The 19,425-nt window shown below is 34.7% G+C and overlaps 1 protein-coding gene across 3 annotated transcripts in view; it reads right to left on the bottom strand.

The window, feature by feature from the left end:
- fmn1 (formin 1) overlaps positions 1-19,425 on the bottom strand; it is a 35,403-nt gene that overhangs the window by 13,666 nt on the left and 2,312 nt on the right. For 2 of the 3 annotated variants that reach the window (XM_048206341.1, XM_048206342.1), the window contains 4 exons: positions 7,665-7,810; positions 3,925-4,030; positions 2,655-2,716; positions 1,665-2,326 (listed from right to left, as the gene is read on the bottom strand). In XM_048206341.1, coding sequence (XP_048062298.1) covers positions 1,665-2,326; positions 2,655-2,716; positions 3,925-4,030; positions 7,665-7,810 — 976 coding nt within the window. Of the gene's footprint in view, positions 1-1,664; positions 2,327-2,654; positions 2,717-3,924; positions 4,031-4,519; positions 7,355-7,664; positions 7,811-19,425 lie in introns of those variants that run through there. The other variant, XM_048206340.1, reaches the window with a different exon arrangement.

The following is a 19,425-nucleotide window of genomic DNA, read 5'->3' as shown; positions in this document are numbered from 1 at the left end:
AAAAATCTACTTTAAATACTTATTTGATATTTTAAAAGACTTATTAATCTTGACACAGTCATTAAGGGGCCTTCTATAAAATATAAATAAATATAAATTCTATAAAATTTTATATATGTAATGTTTTATGTTTATTAAGTTTTTTTGTCACATGCAATGACTTAAAATATTTATTTTTTTAATAAGACGTAATAATAAAACACTATGCCATACTACCTACTAGTAGTGTTGTTAAAAGTACCGACCGCGATACCAAGTCGGTACCGAAATTTTAAAAATGTGACACTTTGAGCACTGTTAAAGGATTAGTTCACTTTTAAATAAACTTTTCCTGATAATTTACTAACCCCCATGCCATCCAAGATGTCCATGTCTTTCTTTCTTCAGTCAAAAAGAAATTAAGGTTTTTGATGAAAACATTCCAGGATTTTTCTCCTTATAGTAGACTTGAATGGGCACCAAATGGTTGAAGGTCATAATTAGTTTCACTGCAGCTTCAAATTGTTCAACACGATCCCAGATGAGAAATAAGGGTCTTATCTAGTGAAACCATCACTCATTTTCTGAAAAAAAAATGAAAATTATATAAGTTTTAACCTTAAATGCTCATCTTGAACTAGCTCTCTTCTTCTTCTTCTCTATTTGAATTCCAGCAGTATAGACGCTGCTAAGCATAATACTGCCCTCCACAGGCCAAAGTTTTAACTAATGTTTATATGCAATATGCTAGTTCAATAGTATATAACAATTAGTTCAAACTTTGACCTGTGGAGGGCAGTATTATGCTTAGCAGTGTCTACACTGCCAGAATTCTAATAGAGGAGAAGAAGAAGAGAGCTAGTTCAAGATGAGCATTTATGGTTAAAACTTATATAATTTTCTTTTTTTTTTTTCAGAAAATGAGTGATGGTTTCACTAGATAAGACCCTTATTTCTCATCTGGGATCGTGTTGAACAATTTGAAGCTGCAGTGAAACTAATTTGGACCTTCAATCGTTTGGTGCCCATTCAAGTCCACTATAAGGAGAAAAATCCTGGAATGTTTTCATCAAAAACTTTAATTTCTTTTCGACTGAAGAAAGAAAGACATGGACATCTTGGATGACATGGGGGTGAGTAAATTATCAGGAAAAGTTTATTTAAAAGTGGACTAATCCTTTAAGTGGATTCGTAAACACCTCTGATTGGCCATTGTGTTCACGCACTCATCAGATATGTCTGTGATTGGCTACGATGAAAGCGTTTGAAAGCACACGGAAGTGTTTGAATTTGAAAGTGTTTCTAACAATTAGAAGTAGGAATTAGGGTTGGGGTAGGTGTAGATGTTAATAAAACACAAGTGGAGGTGACGTATTTCCTGTTCGAGTGTGGAGCTCCTCTCGCCAATGGTCTGCAGCCAGACCCTTCTCGTTTTGAAAGCGGGAGCGGAAGCGTTTGAAAGCAGGCGTCTTTTAGCGGACCTATGTAAGCTCTCGGTGAAGAGCGTCATTGATGTCTATTGATAGTTTTCACGTGACGTCACGCCCTGAGGGGAACGCCCCCTGGAGGGCAAAACAATGCTTTCCTCCATTGCCCGCCAGTCATTTTTACTAGGTTTGTAGTCAGATCTAATGTAGTAAATGCCCTGTTTCAATTAAAACATGAGATAAGGTGATGAGAGATACCTGTTATCTTGAATCTGTATTCGTGTCCAGTAGAGCGGTTTCATTGGACAGACTGGCTCCACTGAAGGTTTGCGAGGAGGATTGTCTTCTGCTGTACTGAGGAAGATACCAACTCCAAAAGGGGGATTAGAGGTAGAGTGGAGGGGTGGTGGCGGTGGAAGACCACATCCTGTCATGGGTGGAGGTGGCGGAGGAGGTGGAGGAGGCACACTTCCTGGATTATCCAGTGGCAGAGCAGGAAGTGGAGGTACATTAGGAGTACAAGGGCCAGGAGGAGGAGGAGGAGGAGGAGGAGGAGGAGGAGGTGGAATCTTGTTTCTATCCACCTGTAACTGAGGTGATACAGGTGGGGCAGTCTTTTGTCTGCTAGTAAAGTTTTTTGTTGAGTTGACGTCAGCATTTTTAGGCAGGGGGTCAAGACTCCTGCTCTGTGCTTCCTTGGCCTCCTCAGACCTGATGAATGTCTCTCGGTCTGTCTGAATGCATACAGAGTTGAAGGTGCGTGTTTTGATGTTGTCTTCAGTGGATACGGCAACGTCTCTGTGATCTCTGTGAAGATCTTTGTCTTTCTCTCTTTGTAAGCTTGCAATGGTTGCTGCTAGTCTGGACAGATCCTCTTCGTTTTTCTTTTGTAACCGGAAGAGCTCAAGTTTGAAGTCGGCCTGTATTAAAGAGTCCAAACAACAATATGCAGTATATATTTTCCAAGGGAATACATGAACTGGTGAAAAAGGTGTAACATTTCATAAAAAATGTCTACTAAATTGATAAGAATAATGTAAAGTAAATGTAAACATTTAGTAGTGTGACTCCTAGCAGATGACACAATCTTTGAAATCTCGAGTGTGTTTCGCGTGCTTGCATACTACAATGCATTTGTAAAAGAACTGATTCTGGAAACATACTTTTCCTGAGAAAGGTTTTAAATTCTTGATGCTATTAGTAAACTGTTTCCATTCAGTTGTAAAATACTGTTCTTGAGTTTCTCACCTGTAACTTCTCCACCTCTTTATTACATTCTCTTTTTAGCTGCAGAAGAGCAGCCTGATGCTCTGAGAACATAAAACAAGGACAACATTATGGCTAAACATATCACAAAACCTATTGAATAGTGCCAGAAACCACATAAAATAGTGATCTACCTTATAATATATACAAATGTACTACCATTCAAACATTTGAGGTCGGTAAGAATTTTTTTGGAAGAAGCCTTTTATGCTCACCAAGGCTACATTTATTTGATTTAAAATACAGTAAAAACAGTAATATTGTTACAATACATATTATATAACAATAAATATTATTACAATTTTAGATAACTGTTTTCTATTTTAATCTATTTTAAAATGTAATTCCTGTGATTTTCAGCAACCATTACTCCAGTCTTCAGTGTCACATGATCCTTCAGAAATCATTGTAATTTGCTGATTTTTTAATTAAATTACATTTAAATTAAAAAACCCTTCTATTATCGATGTTGAAAACAGTTGTGCTGCTTAATATTTTGGTGGAAACAGTGACTTATTTTTCAGGATTCTTTGATGAATATAAGAAGCTCAAAAGAACAGCATTTATTTGAAATAAAAATCTTTTGTAACATTAAAAAATGTCTTTACTTTACTTTTATCTTTACTAAATAAAAGTGTTAATTTCTTTTTTTTCTCTTTTCTTTTTCATCTTACTGACCCCAAACTAAATATCCATTAAATATTGTAGATGTAAACTTTCCAATAGATGGCAGTGTTGAGACTGTTATATAGATATGATCACTGCCTTTTCTAGAGTCCAGACAACCATGGGAAAAACTATTTGACTTTTATGTAAGATAACAAATTTCCTCAAGTATATTTAAGACATATGACAACAACACTCTGAGTGTGTGTACTTAGGTGTGTCTGAGGACTCCACACCCTTTAAATCTACAAGATACTGCAATACGGGTAATGCAACGGATGGTCAATAAGGTTTATTATAAAACTATAGTATTGAATGTAAACATTTATGTAGTTTTCAATGCAGCAAGAATAATGATTGCATTACTGAGAAAACAAATATTCTTTCAATTAACAAACAATTTGACATTGTATCCAAAGTAAGTTATTTCATCTGCAGAACTGCCCTTTAGGAACACATTTAGATTTAGGGTGGAGATGTATTGGAATATGTTTGGACAGTGTTGTTCCATTAGATGCAAAGGCAAATATTTGAATCAGAGCAAACATTTACACTTTTTTTTGCTAATTATACAATAAGCCCTTACCAGCTTCCGTGTATTTTAGACCAATCTTCTCCTCCTCGTTTTTCGGTTTTGGTGGAGGCCAGACAGTCTGAAGTCGCTTTGGGGTGTGCTCTTCACTCACTTCAGTCTAAGACACAACAGAGTAACAATTAATGTGCATTATACTTTTAAAATATGTTGAATTAAAGGACCTAATAAAAATAAATAAATAAATAAATAAAAAAAAATTAAAAAAAAAGGATGCAGCATTCCAATGAACCTGCAGATGGATGAATAAAACAAAAAACAAAACAAAACAAAACAAAACAAAACAAAACAAAACAAAACAAAACAAAACAAAACAAAACAAATAATCAAGATACTGCATCCCCATGACCTGGCAGATGGATGAATAAAATAAAATAAAATAAAATAAAATAAAATAAAATAAAATAAAATAAAATAAAATAAAATAAAATAAAATAAAATAAAATAAAATAAAATAAAATAAAATAAAATAAAATAAAATAAAATAAAATAATTACATTTTTTAGGTGCACATAAAGGAAGACTTTTCATATAAACTTTATGTATTGATACTGAGATGCCACCAATGAATGCAATCATCACTTCATACTTTAGAATCCGTAGTTTCTTTGTTGTCTGGAGACTTGCTTGAGTTCCTGTCAAAGAAAGCTCTGAGAACATCTTTGTCCCTGTTGATCTTCTTCTTTACAGTGTCCAGGTCCATGCGATTTGAAGTCTCCTTCTTGGCAGTTTTAACTGTGAAGAAAGCCTTCAATGCACCTAAGGCTGTCTCTGCATTTGCAGATTTGTTTGTTTCTTCAGAATGGGAAATGACCGGCTCCTCTACATTTGTTTCTGGCTTTTCTGCAGGTTCCTGACCGATTGGAGACAGTGGGGGGCTTGACATGCTCTCTTGCTTTCTCTTCCCTTCCCCCTTGCTGAGGAATTGGGTAAGCTGTTCCAGGAAGTCTCCCTTGACTTCTTTCTTGTTAGACTGATCGCTAAAAAGTCCTCGTTTGGCAGGGATTTGGGACTGCTCTGTAGTTTCTTTTTCCTCAAGTGCTTCTTTTTTGGGGCTGAGCAGCCCAGTGAAGAGGGACGACAGTTGGAGCGGTTTCTCTTTTACTGTAGTGGGGGAGAGTACGGTTTGGTCTTCTGTGGTCTTCTCAGTGGAAGATGAATCTGTATCTAACACAGTGTCTTGTATTATTCCGTCCTCATTTCTCTTCATTTCTCCCTCGGTATGCATTTTCGTCTCCACCTGGATGACTGAAGGAACTGGTTCTGGTTCTGAATTAGTCTTATTATCTAGCTCAGACAAACTGGAACTTTGTTCTTCAGTGTCACAGAGGTCAGAACATTCTAAAATCACACCTCCAGTCTCAAAATGTCTTATTTGGTTCTCCTGACTTGAGGTAGGTGGATGGATCTCCACAAAATTGCTGTCTGAACTTGTGCTGCTTCCATTGAATATAGCTTGACTACCTGCAGTTTCATCTTTCAGATGGATCTTTTCAGTATCATCACACGATCCTGCAGAAAAAGCTTCAACACGTGTAAGGGTGATGACCACGGTTTTGGCGTTCAAAGGTGAGTTTGAGGAAAGAACCTTTTTATCAGTGAGACTATGAACTTCACAATGTGCTAATGTGGCCTGAATGTCCATGTTTGTAGATGCCCTGTAGTTAGTCAGAATTTGTTCATTTACATCAGCTTTGGCTACCTCTGGAACATCTGCAGTGTTTTGAAGATTTCCATCAGACTCTATTTTGCTCTCAGAAGCAGATACTTCCTGGTGACTTTGCATTGAAATGTCATTATTGTTATTTGTGGATGAATTCAAAGAATCTGTTATTAAAAATTCAGTCAGATTATTTCTGCTTTGAGTGTCTGTAGGGACGTCCTGACAGACTTTGTCCTTCAATGGTTCTTCCTCAACAAACAGCTCCTCATTGCTGGAGATATCTAATTCCATAACAACCGTTTCCTTACTATTGCTTTTTGAAACAAACTCTTGATCACCGTCTAAAGATCCTTCTCTGAAAACAGGTTCTGTATTATCCACTGTACCGATTGCTGGATCCTCAAGTTGTTTGTCCAGTCTGTTAGCACTGTCACAGGCTGAGACGTCGCTAAGTGATTTAGACGGTGTGTCAGCTTGACCATCTGTTACATCCTGGTCAGTCTGGCGCACTACTGATGTTTTATTGTAATGATCTCTCTGGTGCATAACATTGAGGTCTAAGTCCACTTCCTCCTTTTCTGAAGAAAAATCTATTTCATTAACATTCTGATGCTCTGATCTGTTGATTTGGTCCTTTGTCCTGTCTTCCTCAGCATTTGTATGTAAAATCTTAACAATTATAGCAAAATCCTCCCCTTGATTATCGAAACCATCCTGCCTTTGAACACCTTTTTGTTGACCATTAAGTCCTTCTTCTGTCAAAGAGCAAAAAGAAGTCACATCTGGACTCTCCTCAGTCAGTGTTTGGAGTTCATGTTTTTCATGGTGAGTAAAAAGGTTTGTTAATTTGTCAAGAAACGTATTGACGGGCTTACTCTCCATTTCCTTCCGGTATGTTTTACAGTCTCTTTAAGATCAAATTTAGTCTGTATTCAAACAAGCATATTTCACAAGTGATTAAAACCAAAAACAAAGTCAAAATTCAAACTATAGTTAAAATTCATGTGTCTATGTTTACAGTAACAAAAATTCAACATTCGTTCCACTAGCCTTCCCAAGTCCATTCACCAAAACTTGAATTTCCAGCCCTTGTTGAACAACCATTGAGTAAGTTCCATTTATTGCCTTCTACTGGATTGAAAAACTGTTCCATTTTACTAAAATAATTTGAGGTTGGTTTAAGTCTAATGTCTTTTTTTTGGTAATATGTTGTCCTTACATCAAGTTTCCAGAATCATGGATGCCAGAAAAATGTGCATTAAAAACCAAAGATGTTGTTCTCAAGACTCTCATTACAGGAGAGCTGAAGAAATGGAAGAAAAACATTCCGCAACGACATTCCAAATAGTGCCAGCATGCAGCTTGCTCCCTTTATCCCGCCTTTACTTTCTTTTTAGCCTCTTCGTTCTTTTCCATGTTGGATTTTGTAATGTCTACTTGCTCTTAATCCACAATTCGCAACAAAAGTGCAGACGCCAAAACATTAAATCCTGAGTTACGCATACAGGCAGTGAGTTCTCCACCCACTTATTTTCTGCCACATGACAGGATTTCTGGTCCCACTCTCAGTCATCCATGAGGAAGAAGTAGCATCCAGTACCACACCCAGTAGAGCAAACAAAATTCCAGTAAGAGTAACTGTCCAGTCAAGACAGTCTATCCTGCTTCGGTGCTTGTGTATGGCTTGTGTATCTCCTTCTGTCCACTTCACACTAGATAACTTCACATTAATCACCACGATTAACCTGTTAACCCCTCCTACATCCTTGTTTTGTCACCTATGGTTTTGTTTGTAGAGACTATTCCTGAAACCATCACAGGTATGTATTTACTACAGTAATCCACAGGGAAAGAACAATGTAAATAGAGATACTTTAGTACGTTTTAAATAATAGACCTAATAATAATAAATATACATTTTTACATCACATGAAAATATATATTATAGTAAATTATAATTGTATTACAGTTTCCTAAATACTGTTTTTTGTGACATATATACATCAATGTATAAACTAACACACAATAATGGTTCACTGAAAGTCTGTCAAAAATAAATACTAATACTCACAGTGAGATCATGGTCAGGAGAGACATGTGGGACAATGATGAGTTCATCTTCTTCGCTTTGTTTGTGCTTGGACACAGAGTTGTAGAAGGGTAAATTTTCACTGTGCTCAAATGGCCACTTTTCGTCTGCATGCACCCTGTTCTCCTCTGTAAAAAAAACAAAACAAAACTAAACTAAACAAATTTATTCCTACTCAAGGTTTGTAATGACCGAATATCAACAAAATAACCCACCAGACAGGTGGCTTTGGATTTGGACTCTGCAGCACAGAACATAATGAATATGCATTAGCCAGATGCATGAGCCAAAGGTTGTTTTGTCAGTTACAACAGCTATCTTATAATTCTCTTTGTAGAAAATAAAACCATACATATTTATAGTTACAATGCTATAAATGCTTATGATGTATTTGTCAATATATAAATTGGAATATATGATAATCAACATCCTTATTGCTGAGCATATCTAACAGGAATAGGCCTACACAGACTGCCACAAAGTGGACATTGAAGTGTACTGCAATTGAGAGGTACATGATTCTACAGTCTTCACTCAGTTTATTTAGCCTCACATTTACCTTTCATTTAAAAAAACAAAACAAAAATGCAGAACCCAATAACTAGACATTCTGCAAGTGAACATAAATCATATTAAATCAGGCAAACACATGGAAAATCTCTTCACAAGTCCAAAGAATCAATAAAGCTTTTATCCATTAAATATACAGCTGAGGTTCACAGTGTGTTCACAGCAGCGGGAGTGTAGGAGACCTGAGATCCACTCCTCTCCCCAGGCCTCCCCCCTGCAGAGCAGGAAACAATGAACAAACAATCAATGGACAGATTTCATTGAATATGCAGGAGAGAACAGTGCAGTGCAGCAGACAGTTACATCATTTTAAAAAGGCACAGGTCATAGATTTCTGTCTACTGTGGAAAGAAACATTCTTTCTATCTATGAAATGTTACATTATCTGAAGCATCGTAATAATCGTAATAATTAGGAATTAAAGAATGTGCAACTAGCTGGAATAAAAAGTACTTAAAGGTGCAATATGTAATATTTTTTGCAGTAAAATATCCAAAAACCACTAGGCTAGTGTTATATATTTTGTTCATTTGAGTACTTAGATATCCCAAATGTTTCGTGAGAAAATTGCAATTTTAAACAAGGCTCCGGGACTAAAGAGCCTTGAATCGTCTAAAACCAGACGATTCTGGCTAAAACCAGACGATCCTGGCTAAAACCAGACGATTACATTACTTTAAATGAATCTAGTCCTCAAGGTTATGATTATCGACACAATCCTCGACAGAAAGGCAAAGGGGAGGTGTTGCTGTAATTTATAGTAATATATTCAGAATCATTCAAAAGAATTTCAAATATAATTCCTTTGAAGTGATGGTGCTTTATGTAACATAATGTAAGTTGACATTTGTGCTGGCTACTGTATACAGGCCACCAGGGCACCATAATGACTTTATCAAAGAATTTGCTGATTTTATATCAGAGTTAGTACTGGCTGCGGATAAAGTCCTTGTTGTTGGTGATTTTAATATCCATGTAGATAATAATAAAGACGCATTTGGATTGGCATTTGCAGACATTTTAAACTCTATTGGAGTTAGACAACACGTGTCAGGACCCACTCATTGTCGTAATCATACCTTAGATCTAATACTGTCGCATGGAATTGATATTGATGCTGTTGAAATTCTACAGCAGAGCGATGATATATCAGATCATTATTTAGTCTCGTGTATAATACAATTAGCCAAGGCTACAAAACCACCACCCAGCCATAAATATTGTAGAACCATCACGTCTACCACTAAAGATTGCTTTATAAATAATCTCCCCGAGCAGTTTCATCGCCTTAGTATACCTGACAACTTAGAAGAACTCGATGCTGCAACAGAAACTATTGGCTCTCTCTTTTCCAGCACATTAGATGCAGTCGCTCCTTTATGTCTAAAGAAGATTAAGGAAACTAATCCAACGCCGTGGTATGATGAGCACACTCGGGCTCTAAAACGAGCTGTTAGAAAAGCTGAACGTAGTTGGAAGAAAACAAAACTAGAAGTTTTTCGCCTTTCGTGGAAAGAAAAAATGATTGAGTACAGAACGGCTATAAGAAATGCTAGATCTACTTATTTTTCAAATCTCTTAATAGAAAACAAACATAATCCTAGGTATTTATTTGACACAGTGGCTAAATTAACTAGAAACAGAGATTCAACTGCTGACGTTTCCATAGAGCACAGCAGTAATGACTTTATGAACTTCTTTACTTGCAAGATTGATAATATTAGAGAGAAAATTAAAAACATGCAACCGTCTACAGTTTTGCTTCAGACAGTGCACTGTAGTGTCCTTGAGGTAAAACTAGAATCATTCGCCACTATAGGAGAGGAAGAATTATCTAAACTTATCAAATCATCAAAATCAACGACATGTATGTTAGACCCAATGCCGACTAAACTACTGAAAGAAATGCTTCCAGAGGTTGTAGGTCCACTTCTTGATATAATTAATTCATCCTTAACACTAGGATACGTGCCAAAAACCTTTAAGCAGGCTATTATTAAACCTCTTATTAAAAAAACTCAACTAGATCAGAGAGATTTAGTAAATTACAGGCCAATCTCGAATCTACCTTTTCTGTCAAAGATACTAGAAAAGGCAGTTTCAACACAACTGTGCTCCTTTTTAGAAAGAAATGGAATCTGTGAGGATTTCCAGTCAGGATTTAGACCATACCATAGTACTGAGACTGCTCTCGTTAGAGTTACAAACGATCTACTCCTATCATCCGATCGTGGCTGTATTTCTCTATTAGTGTTATTAGATCTCAGTGCTGCTTTTGACACTATCGATCACAACATTCTTTTAAAAAGACTTGAAAACTATATTGGCATTAGTGGAATTGCTTTGGCATGGTTCAAATCGTACTTATCTGACCGTTATCAGTCTGTAGTAGTTAATGAAGAGATGTCGTATCGATCACAGGTTTAATATGGAGTACCACAAGGCTCAGTACTAGGACCGTTGCTTTTCACTCTGTACATGCTGCCCTTAGGAGAGATAATTAGGAAGCATGGTGTTAGTTTTCACTGCTACGCTGACGATACTCAGCTCTATATTTCCTCGCGCCCTGACGAAACCTACAAATTCACAAAACTAACAGAATGCATAGCTGACATTAAAAACTGGATGACAAGAAATTTCTTATTATTAAATTCAGAAAAAACTGATATCCTAATCTTTGGACCAAAAACTTCCTCACGAAAAAACCTTGAATACTCTCTAACACTTGACGGGTGCTCCATTAAACCTTCGTCCTCAGTTAAGAACTTGGGTGTGCTCTTCGATACCAATCTTTCATTTGAAAGTCATGTTTCTAGTATCTGTAAAACCGCCTTCTTCCATCTAAAAAATATATCTAAATTACGACATATGCTCTCAATGACAAATGCGGAACAGTTGGTTCATGCATTCATGACCTCAAGACTAGATTATTGTAACGCTCTACTGGGTGGTTGTTCTGCTCGGCTTTTAAACAGACTACAGTTGGTCCAAAATGCGGCAGCTAGAGTTCTTACTAGAACCAGAAAGTATGACCATATTAGCCCAGTTCTGTCAACATTACATTGGCTCCCTATTAAACATCGTATAGATTTTAAAATCTTGCTACTTACTTATAAAGCTCTAAATGGTTTAGCTCCCCAGTACCTAAGTGAGCTCTTAATGCATTATAGTCCTCCACGTTTATTGCGATCTCAGAATTCAGGCCAGTTGATAATACCCAGAATATCAAAATCAACTGAAGGCGGCAGATCCTTTTCCTATTTAGCACCTAAACTCTGGAACAATCTTCCTAGCATTGTTCGGGAAGCAGACACACTCTGTCAGTTTAAATCTAGACTAAAAACACATCTCTTTGCTCTTGCATACACATAACACATTATCAATACATTAACATTTTTCAAATCCGTTAAAGGATTGTTACGCTGCAATAATTAGGTCGGCCGGAACCAAGAACATTTCCTATAACACTAGATATACCTGTACATCAAAATAAAAAGAGTGGCATCTACGCTAATATCTGTCTCTCTGCTTATCCTGAGGTTTTCCGGGTGCTGGATCCAGGCCGTATCCAGATCAGATGGAGAACCTGTGTCTGGACCTGACTACAACATAGCCCAGGAGACAATGGGCCTACAGATCCAGTTCTGGCTGCATCTATAATTCAGATTTTTAATCCCCGTATCCGCTTACATATATTTATATATAATCTATTTTTAATCTCTATAATAAAAATGTATAATTCAGATTTTGATCTCCATATCCATTTACATATATTATATATATCTTCCAAGGGTTTTTTTCCCTCCTAGGACTTTTTTCCCCAGTGTTAGCACGCTGGGTTTTTCTCCTAGGGGTTTTTTTCCACCCCTGGGAGTCAGCCGACATTGGCTTAATGTAGCACCATCTTGTATATGTTACATATTACCACGCTTGTTTGTACAGCTTATTTTTAACCACTTCCCTTTTTTCTGTGCTTCTAATATGTAAAGCTGCTTTGAAACAATTACCAATTGTAAAAGCGCTATATTAATAAATTTGACTTGACTTGACTAAAGAGTCGCCTGTCAATTGCGTCATACCCGCGTTACCCTCGGTCTCCGGTTTTATTTTGTAGAAACCATGGAAACACCAAAGACGCTTTAATATATTACACGTTTTAATAGAAAAGGGAACATTTGTTTTGATATATTTATAGACAGAAAACTAATTATATAGCTCAACACGTTTAGTCTTATTGTTTAAATCAATTTTTTTGCGAGTATCTTGCTTTAACATGCTTCAGAGAAAAACACTATTTTGTCAAGTAGCTAACACAGCATAATCAGATGCAGCTTTATTTTTATTAACAGTAATACATAATTTTCTCCATCATACAATACGTTTTAAAATTAATTGCATGCCATTTATCAACACAAGCCATCCAATATTTAATACGATATTCTAAAATTGATCTGTCTTACTGCAGTGTGCAACAGTGTCTCACAGCAGCCGTCGAGCGAACGCACAGAGTAACGTTATAACATCATTTTCAACACTCATTTGTATTTAATATAATAAACAGAGCTGTTTTACCTCATACTCGTGACCGGAAAAGCGTGTCAAAAATGTTTTGGCCTAAAAACGCGTGACATCGCTTAGAGGACCTTTAAGTAATCTGCTTTTATGTAGGCATACAGGCTATATTATTTTGCAAACATTTGACAAAATTCGTTCTATTTGCAACGCCCTGCGACGTCATCAAATACAGACGACACTTGAGTCGCGCACAGAGTAGAATAGCTAAGCGTTGGTGTAAATAAATAAACACTACATAAACATAAATAAATGTAGGCTTATAGATTCATATGTACTTTTATGAACAAAATGTGATCATTCAAATTGAAATACTACTGAACTTACTACAGTTACAATGTTCAATATGTAAATAAATAAATACAAATCACAATACTTACATATAAAAATGTATATAAAATAAAAATAACTGATATACTTTGTACAATTTACATAAAATATTCAAATTGATGTAAACAGTCACATTCGAAACCTACTTAGTGAAAATAAATTAAATGGGAAATTAAATTGAATTAATGTGTGTTCCCCTAATCCGTATTATAATAATAAAGGTCACATTTCTCGTGCACGTTACTACTTACCAACCACTCCTGAGGTAAAAAAAAAAAAGAAAGAATAAAACCTCAACTCATTCAACGGTAATCTCCATTTTACCTTGATAAATTTTTGCCAAACGTGCTGTAGAGATGGCGGGTAACTTTTCTGTCCATTATCTCTGTACTGTACACTTGTTACTTGACTACGTTACCTTGTTGGCGTTTTCTGTGATTTTCGGAATGAATATAACTGCTCCTTACATCTAATGCAAGATGGCCGAGAACTCACTACATCCAACGTCAGGTACAACATTTTTACAACACTTTATAATTATTGGGGCTATTAATGTGTCCGACAGGCCCAGAACAATATGATTCCTGTTTGTTGTGCATGTGTTGGTCACTTTTGCTTTATCTTAGGAGTTCAGTTTTTATCCATTGTGATTAAAACATTAATCTTGGACAGCTCTATAGTAGACATGCAGAGGTTATGTCATTAGCTTCATGGTGTGAGTTATTATTTTGTAAGCAGTGGACAGAACCCTGAGGGGAGTGGTGAATGATTGTCCAGATAACAGATAGTGTAGGTTAAAAGAGTTGAGAGATAGTAGTGTGGAAACAAGCACATTGTCCTTATTTAAACTTCACTCTACTGACTGTTCGATTAAAATAGAGAAAACAAAGAGAGGCCAACAAAATGTCAATAATACAAACACTTTGGGGCACAGAGACCAGGGTTGGACAAAATTTAGATTTGTGGAATAAGAATGATAAGTGGAATTTCATTTGAAAAGACAGTAAGGAAGAATTTCACTGAATTGGTTAAAATAAATTCAGTACAGCCACACTTAAAAACATGTTAACTGAAATAATTAAACTACCAATTAAAACATTTTTTACTGTATTTGAAAGAAGTCTTATTCTCACCAAGGCTGCATTTTTTTTTGCTCAAAATACAGTAAAAACAATAATTAAAATGTAATGAATTCCTGTTATGGCAAAGACGATCACTTGATCCTTTAAAAAAAAAAATAATAATATGCTGATTTGGTGCTCAAGAAACATTTCTTATTATTATCAATGTTGAAAACAGTTTTGCTGCAGCCTGCTTAATATTTTTGTTAAAACTGATACATTTTTTTTCAGGATTCTTTGATAATTAATAAAGTTAACATTTATTGGAAACAGAAACTTACTTACCCCAAGCTTTTAAACAGTACAGTATGTATGGAAAACAATTCTGCTGCATCAGTTCAAATTCAAGGTTTAGGGTTGGAATTCAGTTAATTCTCAACTATATTCTGACACAAACACACGTACGTATGTACGCACGCACGCACACACACACACACACACACCTACAAATCGTTTTGTGTGAATCTAATCTCATTTGAGAGGGTGCAGGCTTGACTCATCTTCCGGATGTCATTTCCTGTAAAGCTCAAGGGATGGGAACATTAACAGCTGGCCGTTGGGCTGAAACTGCTGCTACTGTGATACGTGAGTCTTAACATAATGCGGCAGGTAGCCACATTCACATTGCTTTCTTTAACATCCTGAATTCTTTGGGGTCTACGCATTGAAGATATGTCTAAAATGAATTTAAATAAGATCAAAGGAGTTTAGGCCTGTCATCTCAAAATCAATACAGGGATGAGACGTCAAATAAAGCAATATATAAATATCTAAATAACCAATTTCACACAAGATTGATTGCACATTCCACATGTCATGGTCTATTCACCACACTTCTAATAACAGATGATAGATCACAAGCCTGAAGAATTAGCTCATAGCTTTATCTGGAACAGAGTGTCTTTACAGCCAATAGATGAACAAGTGTAAGCCCACAACAAATCACACAATCTTATTAACTGATGTGTATTCAAACAGGTATCTGTACTGAAAGAAACTCCCAAGAGATTAACCTCATCTGCAAGTTAGCCAGAAGATATATCCTGATTCCTCATTCTTCATCCTTTTCCTTTTTTAGGCAAGTTGGGCATTACTTCAACAAGAGCAGGGAGATCAAAAGTTATCTACAAGCTTTCATGGTAGGATGCCTCATTTACGTTGAGTTTTAATGTTCACATTCCTGAAAACCTCAAGCACCACCAGTTAACCACAGGCCCATAATGTTTCATTCTTTGACCCCTGAAATCATATGATTGTCTGCAAAATATAGAAGTATTGAGGTTGACACAGCATGCCTCAAGGTTTTGGACTGGAAGTCTTCAGTGTTTCAGCATCTCACCCGTGCTAATCTGTATCATGACAACCATCACAAGGTTTAGGTTTAGCATTCCTATCCACCTCAGTGATCACAGACTCTTTGAGGAGTAATATGCTGTATTCTTAATCCCTCCTCAGTGTGTTTCTATGTTAAAAACACTTAAATACCTTCAAAACATAATGCTGAAGGAGCATAAGGATTACATAATGCTGCACATCTTAATCTTGCCTCTTTAGCTCCATGTTTTGACATGTTTTATATATATATATATATACATATATATACACACAGTTGCAAGAAAAAGTATGTGAACCACTTGTAGAATCTGTGAAAATGTGAATAATTTTAACAAAATAAGAGAGATCATACAAAATGCATGTTGTTTTTTATTTAGTACTGTCCTAAGATATTTTACATAAAAGATGTTTATATATAGTTGACAAGAAAAAATTGAATTTATTAATGGCCCCAATCAAAAGTTGATTTTGAGATCCATCTTTTCATACTGAGGACAACTGAGGGACTTGAGGGACCGGGGGGTGAAAACCTTTTGAATTTGAAGATCAAGGTAAATTGTACTTAATTTGTCCTCCGGGAAACATGCAAGTATCTTCTGTTGCTTCCGAAGGGAAGTACTAAATGAAAAAAAAATAATAATAATAATAAAAAAAATCGATAAAATAAAAAAAATGTGGACATTCATCTTCAAACTTCATCCTGTTCAAATGCATCGTGTTTCCTTCTGGAGCATCAGTGAATGTTTGAACTTTTTTTAATAGTTGTGTTTGAGTCCCACAGTTGTCCTCAGTGTGAAAATATGGATCTCAGAATTATACAGTCACTGCTGGAAAGGGTTCAAATATACAAAAGATTCTGGAAAACTGAAGAATCTGCAGGACCTGGAGGACTTTCTGAAGAACACTGGGCAGTTTATCTGCTCAGAACAAACAAGGGACTCATGAACAACCATCACAAAATAAAGAACAGTCGTAGATCATCCAGGTAACCACACACAGTATTAAGAATAAATGGTTCCCGAACTTTTGTTTGGGACAATTTTAATAAATTCAGCAATTTTTTTTCTTGTCGACTATATATACATATCTTTTATGTAAATTATCTTACTCAGGACAGTACTAAATAAAAAATATCATGCATTTTGTATGCTCAAATTATTAAATATTAAATCAAACTCTATAATTCATACAAATCTATAATTCAATTCTCAAATCATAAATTAAATGCTCAAATTATAAATCAAATGCTCAAACGATCCATGTATCTTTTGGTCATTCCTTTTTTGATTTAATATAGAAATTGGAAAAAACGGCCCTTTTTTTTTTCAAACAAAACGAAAAACAAGAATTTGGCTTGATTTTTCATTTTTTCATTCAGTGGTAGAAAATGAATAAACAACTTGAATATTTAATCACTACATGTGGGCGGGAATGAAACACCCCTTTCTGCTGATTAGTCAACCAAACAATAAACCGTGCCGTCTTCAGTTCTTCCGCAGTTCTGTGCAGCAGAATAATAGTCCTCCACTGCGATGGATTCTTAACGTGTTTATTGCAACTACATTTAATCTCTTTCTCATCAAACAGCCAGACTAACGAATGGCCAACGGCTTGATACACCGTACCGAGGCAGAGCCTAGACAAGGCTTTCTTCTGTGCCCATAAATTCGGCAACATCCGCGTGTTTATCTCAGAAATATTATTATACTAGTTTATCTCAGAAACAATTTACTTTGCACCTGCACTCACAACTACCAAATAGCCAACACCTTTGGCACACTGCCTGTTTTGCTGACCACCTCTCAAAATCTGTGTGGCAATGCTGCACGACTCACTGGACAGCAGAGATATGGTAGTGAAGCCCAGACCAGTATCAATTTAAGTCATCATATACAGAAGTCATAACTTTTGTTTTAGGCAATACGCTGAGATTATTTAATTAATATTAAGTATTGGCCGGCTAACTGATGGCATACTGAACGGTTATTTTCGCATTAAGGGAATGTTAAAATAACATTAGGGGAATGTTAAAATAATGTTAGAATAACGTTAGGGGAACGTTAGAATAACGTTATAACGTTAGGGGAATGTTAGAATAACGTTAGGAGAACGTTAGCATTACGTTATAGGAATGTTAAAATAACGTTAGTATAACGTTAGAATAATGTTACAGGAATCTTAGAATAACGTTAGAGAAACGTTAGAATAATGTTATAGGAATGTGTTAGAATAATGTTAGAATAATGTTAGAATAACGTTAGAATAATGTTAAGGGAACATTATAATAACGTTAAGGGGATGTTAAAATAACATTAGGGGAACATTAAAATAACGTTAAAATAATGTTAGAATAATGTTAAGGGAATGTTATATTAATGTCAGAATAACGTTAAAAAAATAACGTTACAATAATAATGGAATAACATTAAGGGAACGTTAAAATAACATTAAAATAATGTTAGAATAATGTTAAAATAACATTAGGGGAACGTTAGAAAAACGTTAGAATAATGTTAGAATAATGTTAAAATAACATTAAAATAATGTTAGAATAATGTTAAAATAACGTTAGAATAATGTTAAAATAACGTTTGAATAATGTTAAAATAACGTTTGAATAATGTTAAGGGAATGTTATATTAATGTTAGAATAACGTTAAAATAATGTTACAATAATAATGGAATAACATTAAGGGAACGTTAAAATAACATTAGAATAATGTTAGAATAATGTTAAAATAACGTTAAAATATTGTTAAAATAACGTTAAAATAACGTTAGAATAATGTTAAAATAATGTTAGAATAATGTTAAAATAACGTTAAAATATTGTTAAAATAATGTTAGAATAATGTTAAAATAAAGTTAGAATAACGTTAAAATAATTTTAGAATAATGTTAGAATAATGTTAAAATAAAGTTAGAATAACGTTAAAATAATGTTAGAATAACGTTACAATATTGTTAAAATAACGTTAAAATAACGTTAGAATAATGTTAAAATAAAGTTAGAATAACGTTAAAATAATGTTAGAATAATGTTAAAATAACGTTAAAGTAATATTAGAATAATGTTAAAATATTGTTAGAATAACGTTAAAATAATGTTAGAATAATGTTAAAATAACGTTAAAGTAATATTAGAATAATGTTAAAATATTGTTAAAATAATGTTAGAATAATGTTAAAATAACGTTTGAATAATGTTAAGGGAACATTATAATAACGTTAAGGGGGATGTTAAAATAACATTAGGAGAACGTTAAAATAATGTAAGAATAATGTTAAGGGAATGTTATATTAATGTTAGAATAATGTTAAAATAATGTTAAAATAACGTTACAATAATAATGGAATAACATTAAGGGAACGTTATAATAATGTTAAGGGGATGTTAAAATAACGGGAATGTTAGAATAACGTTAAAATAACGTTAGAATAATGTTAGAATATTGTTAAAATAACATTAAAATATTGTTAAAATAATGTTAAAATAATGTTAGAATAATGTTAAAATAATGTTACAATAATAATGGAATAACATTAAGGGAACGTTAATGTTAAAATAACGGGAATGTTAGAATAACGTTAAAATAACGTTAGAATAATGTTAGAATATTGTTAAAATAACATTAAAATATTGTTAAAATATTGTTAAAATAATGTTAAAATAATGTTAGAATTGCACACAAGAAAGTCTGTTCCGCCTCAAAACTCCGCCCACACGCCACTTGATTGACACACCTCATTTGAATTTGATTTATCATTTGCGGTGTTAGTTTGAGCATTTGATTTATGATTTGAGCATTGAATTA

The sequence above is a fragment of the Megalobrama amblycephala genome, linkage group LG11, assembly GCF_018812025.1.
Source record: "Megalobrama amblycephala isolate DHTTF-2021 linkage group LG11, ASM1881202v1, whole genome shotgun sequence".
Taxonomy (NCBI): domain Eukaryota; kingdom Metazoa; phylum Chordata; class Actinopteri; order Cypriniformes; family Xenocyprididae; genus Megalobrama; species Megalobrama amblycephala.
The sequence above is the reverse complement of the archived record's forward strand: the minus strand, read 5'-3'. Positions and strand labels throughout refer to the sequence as shown.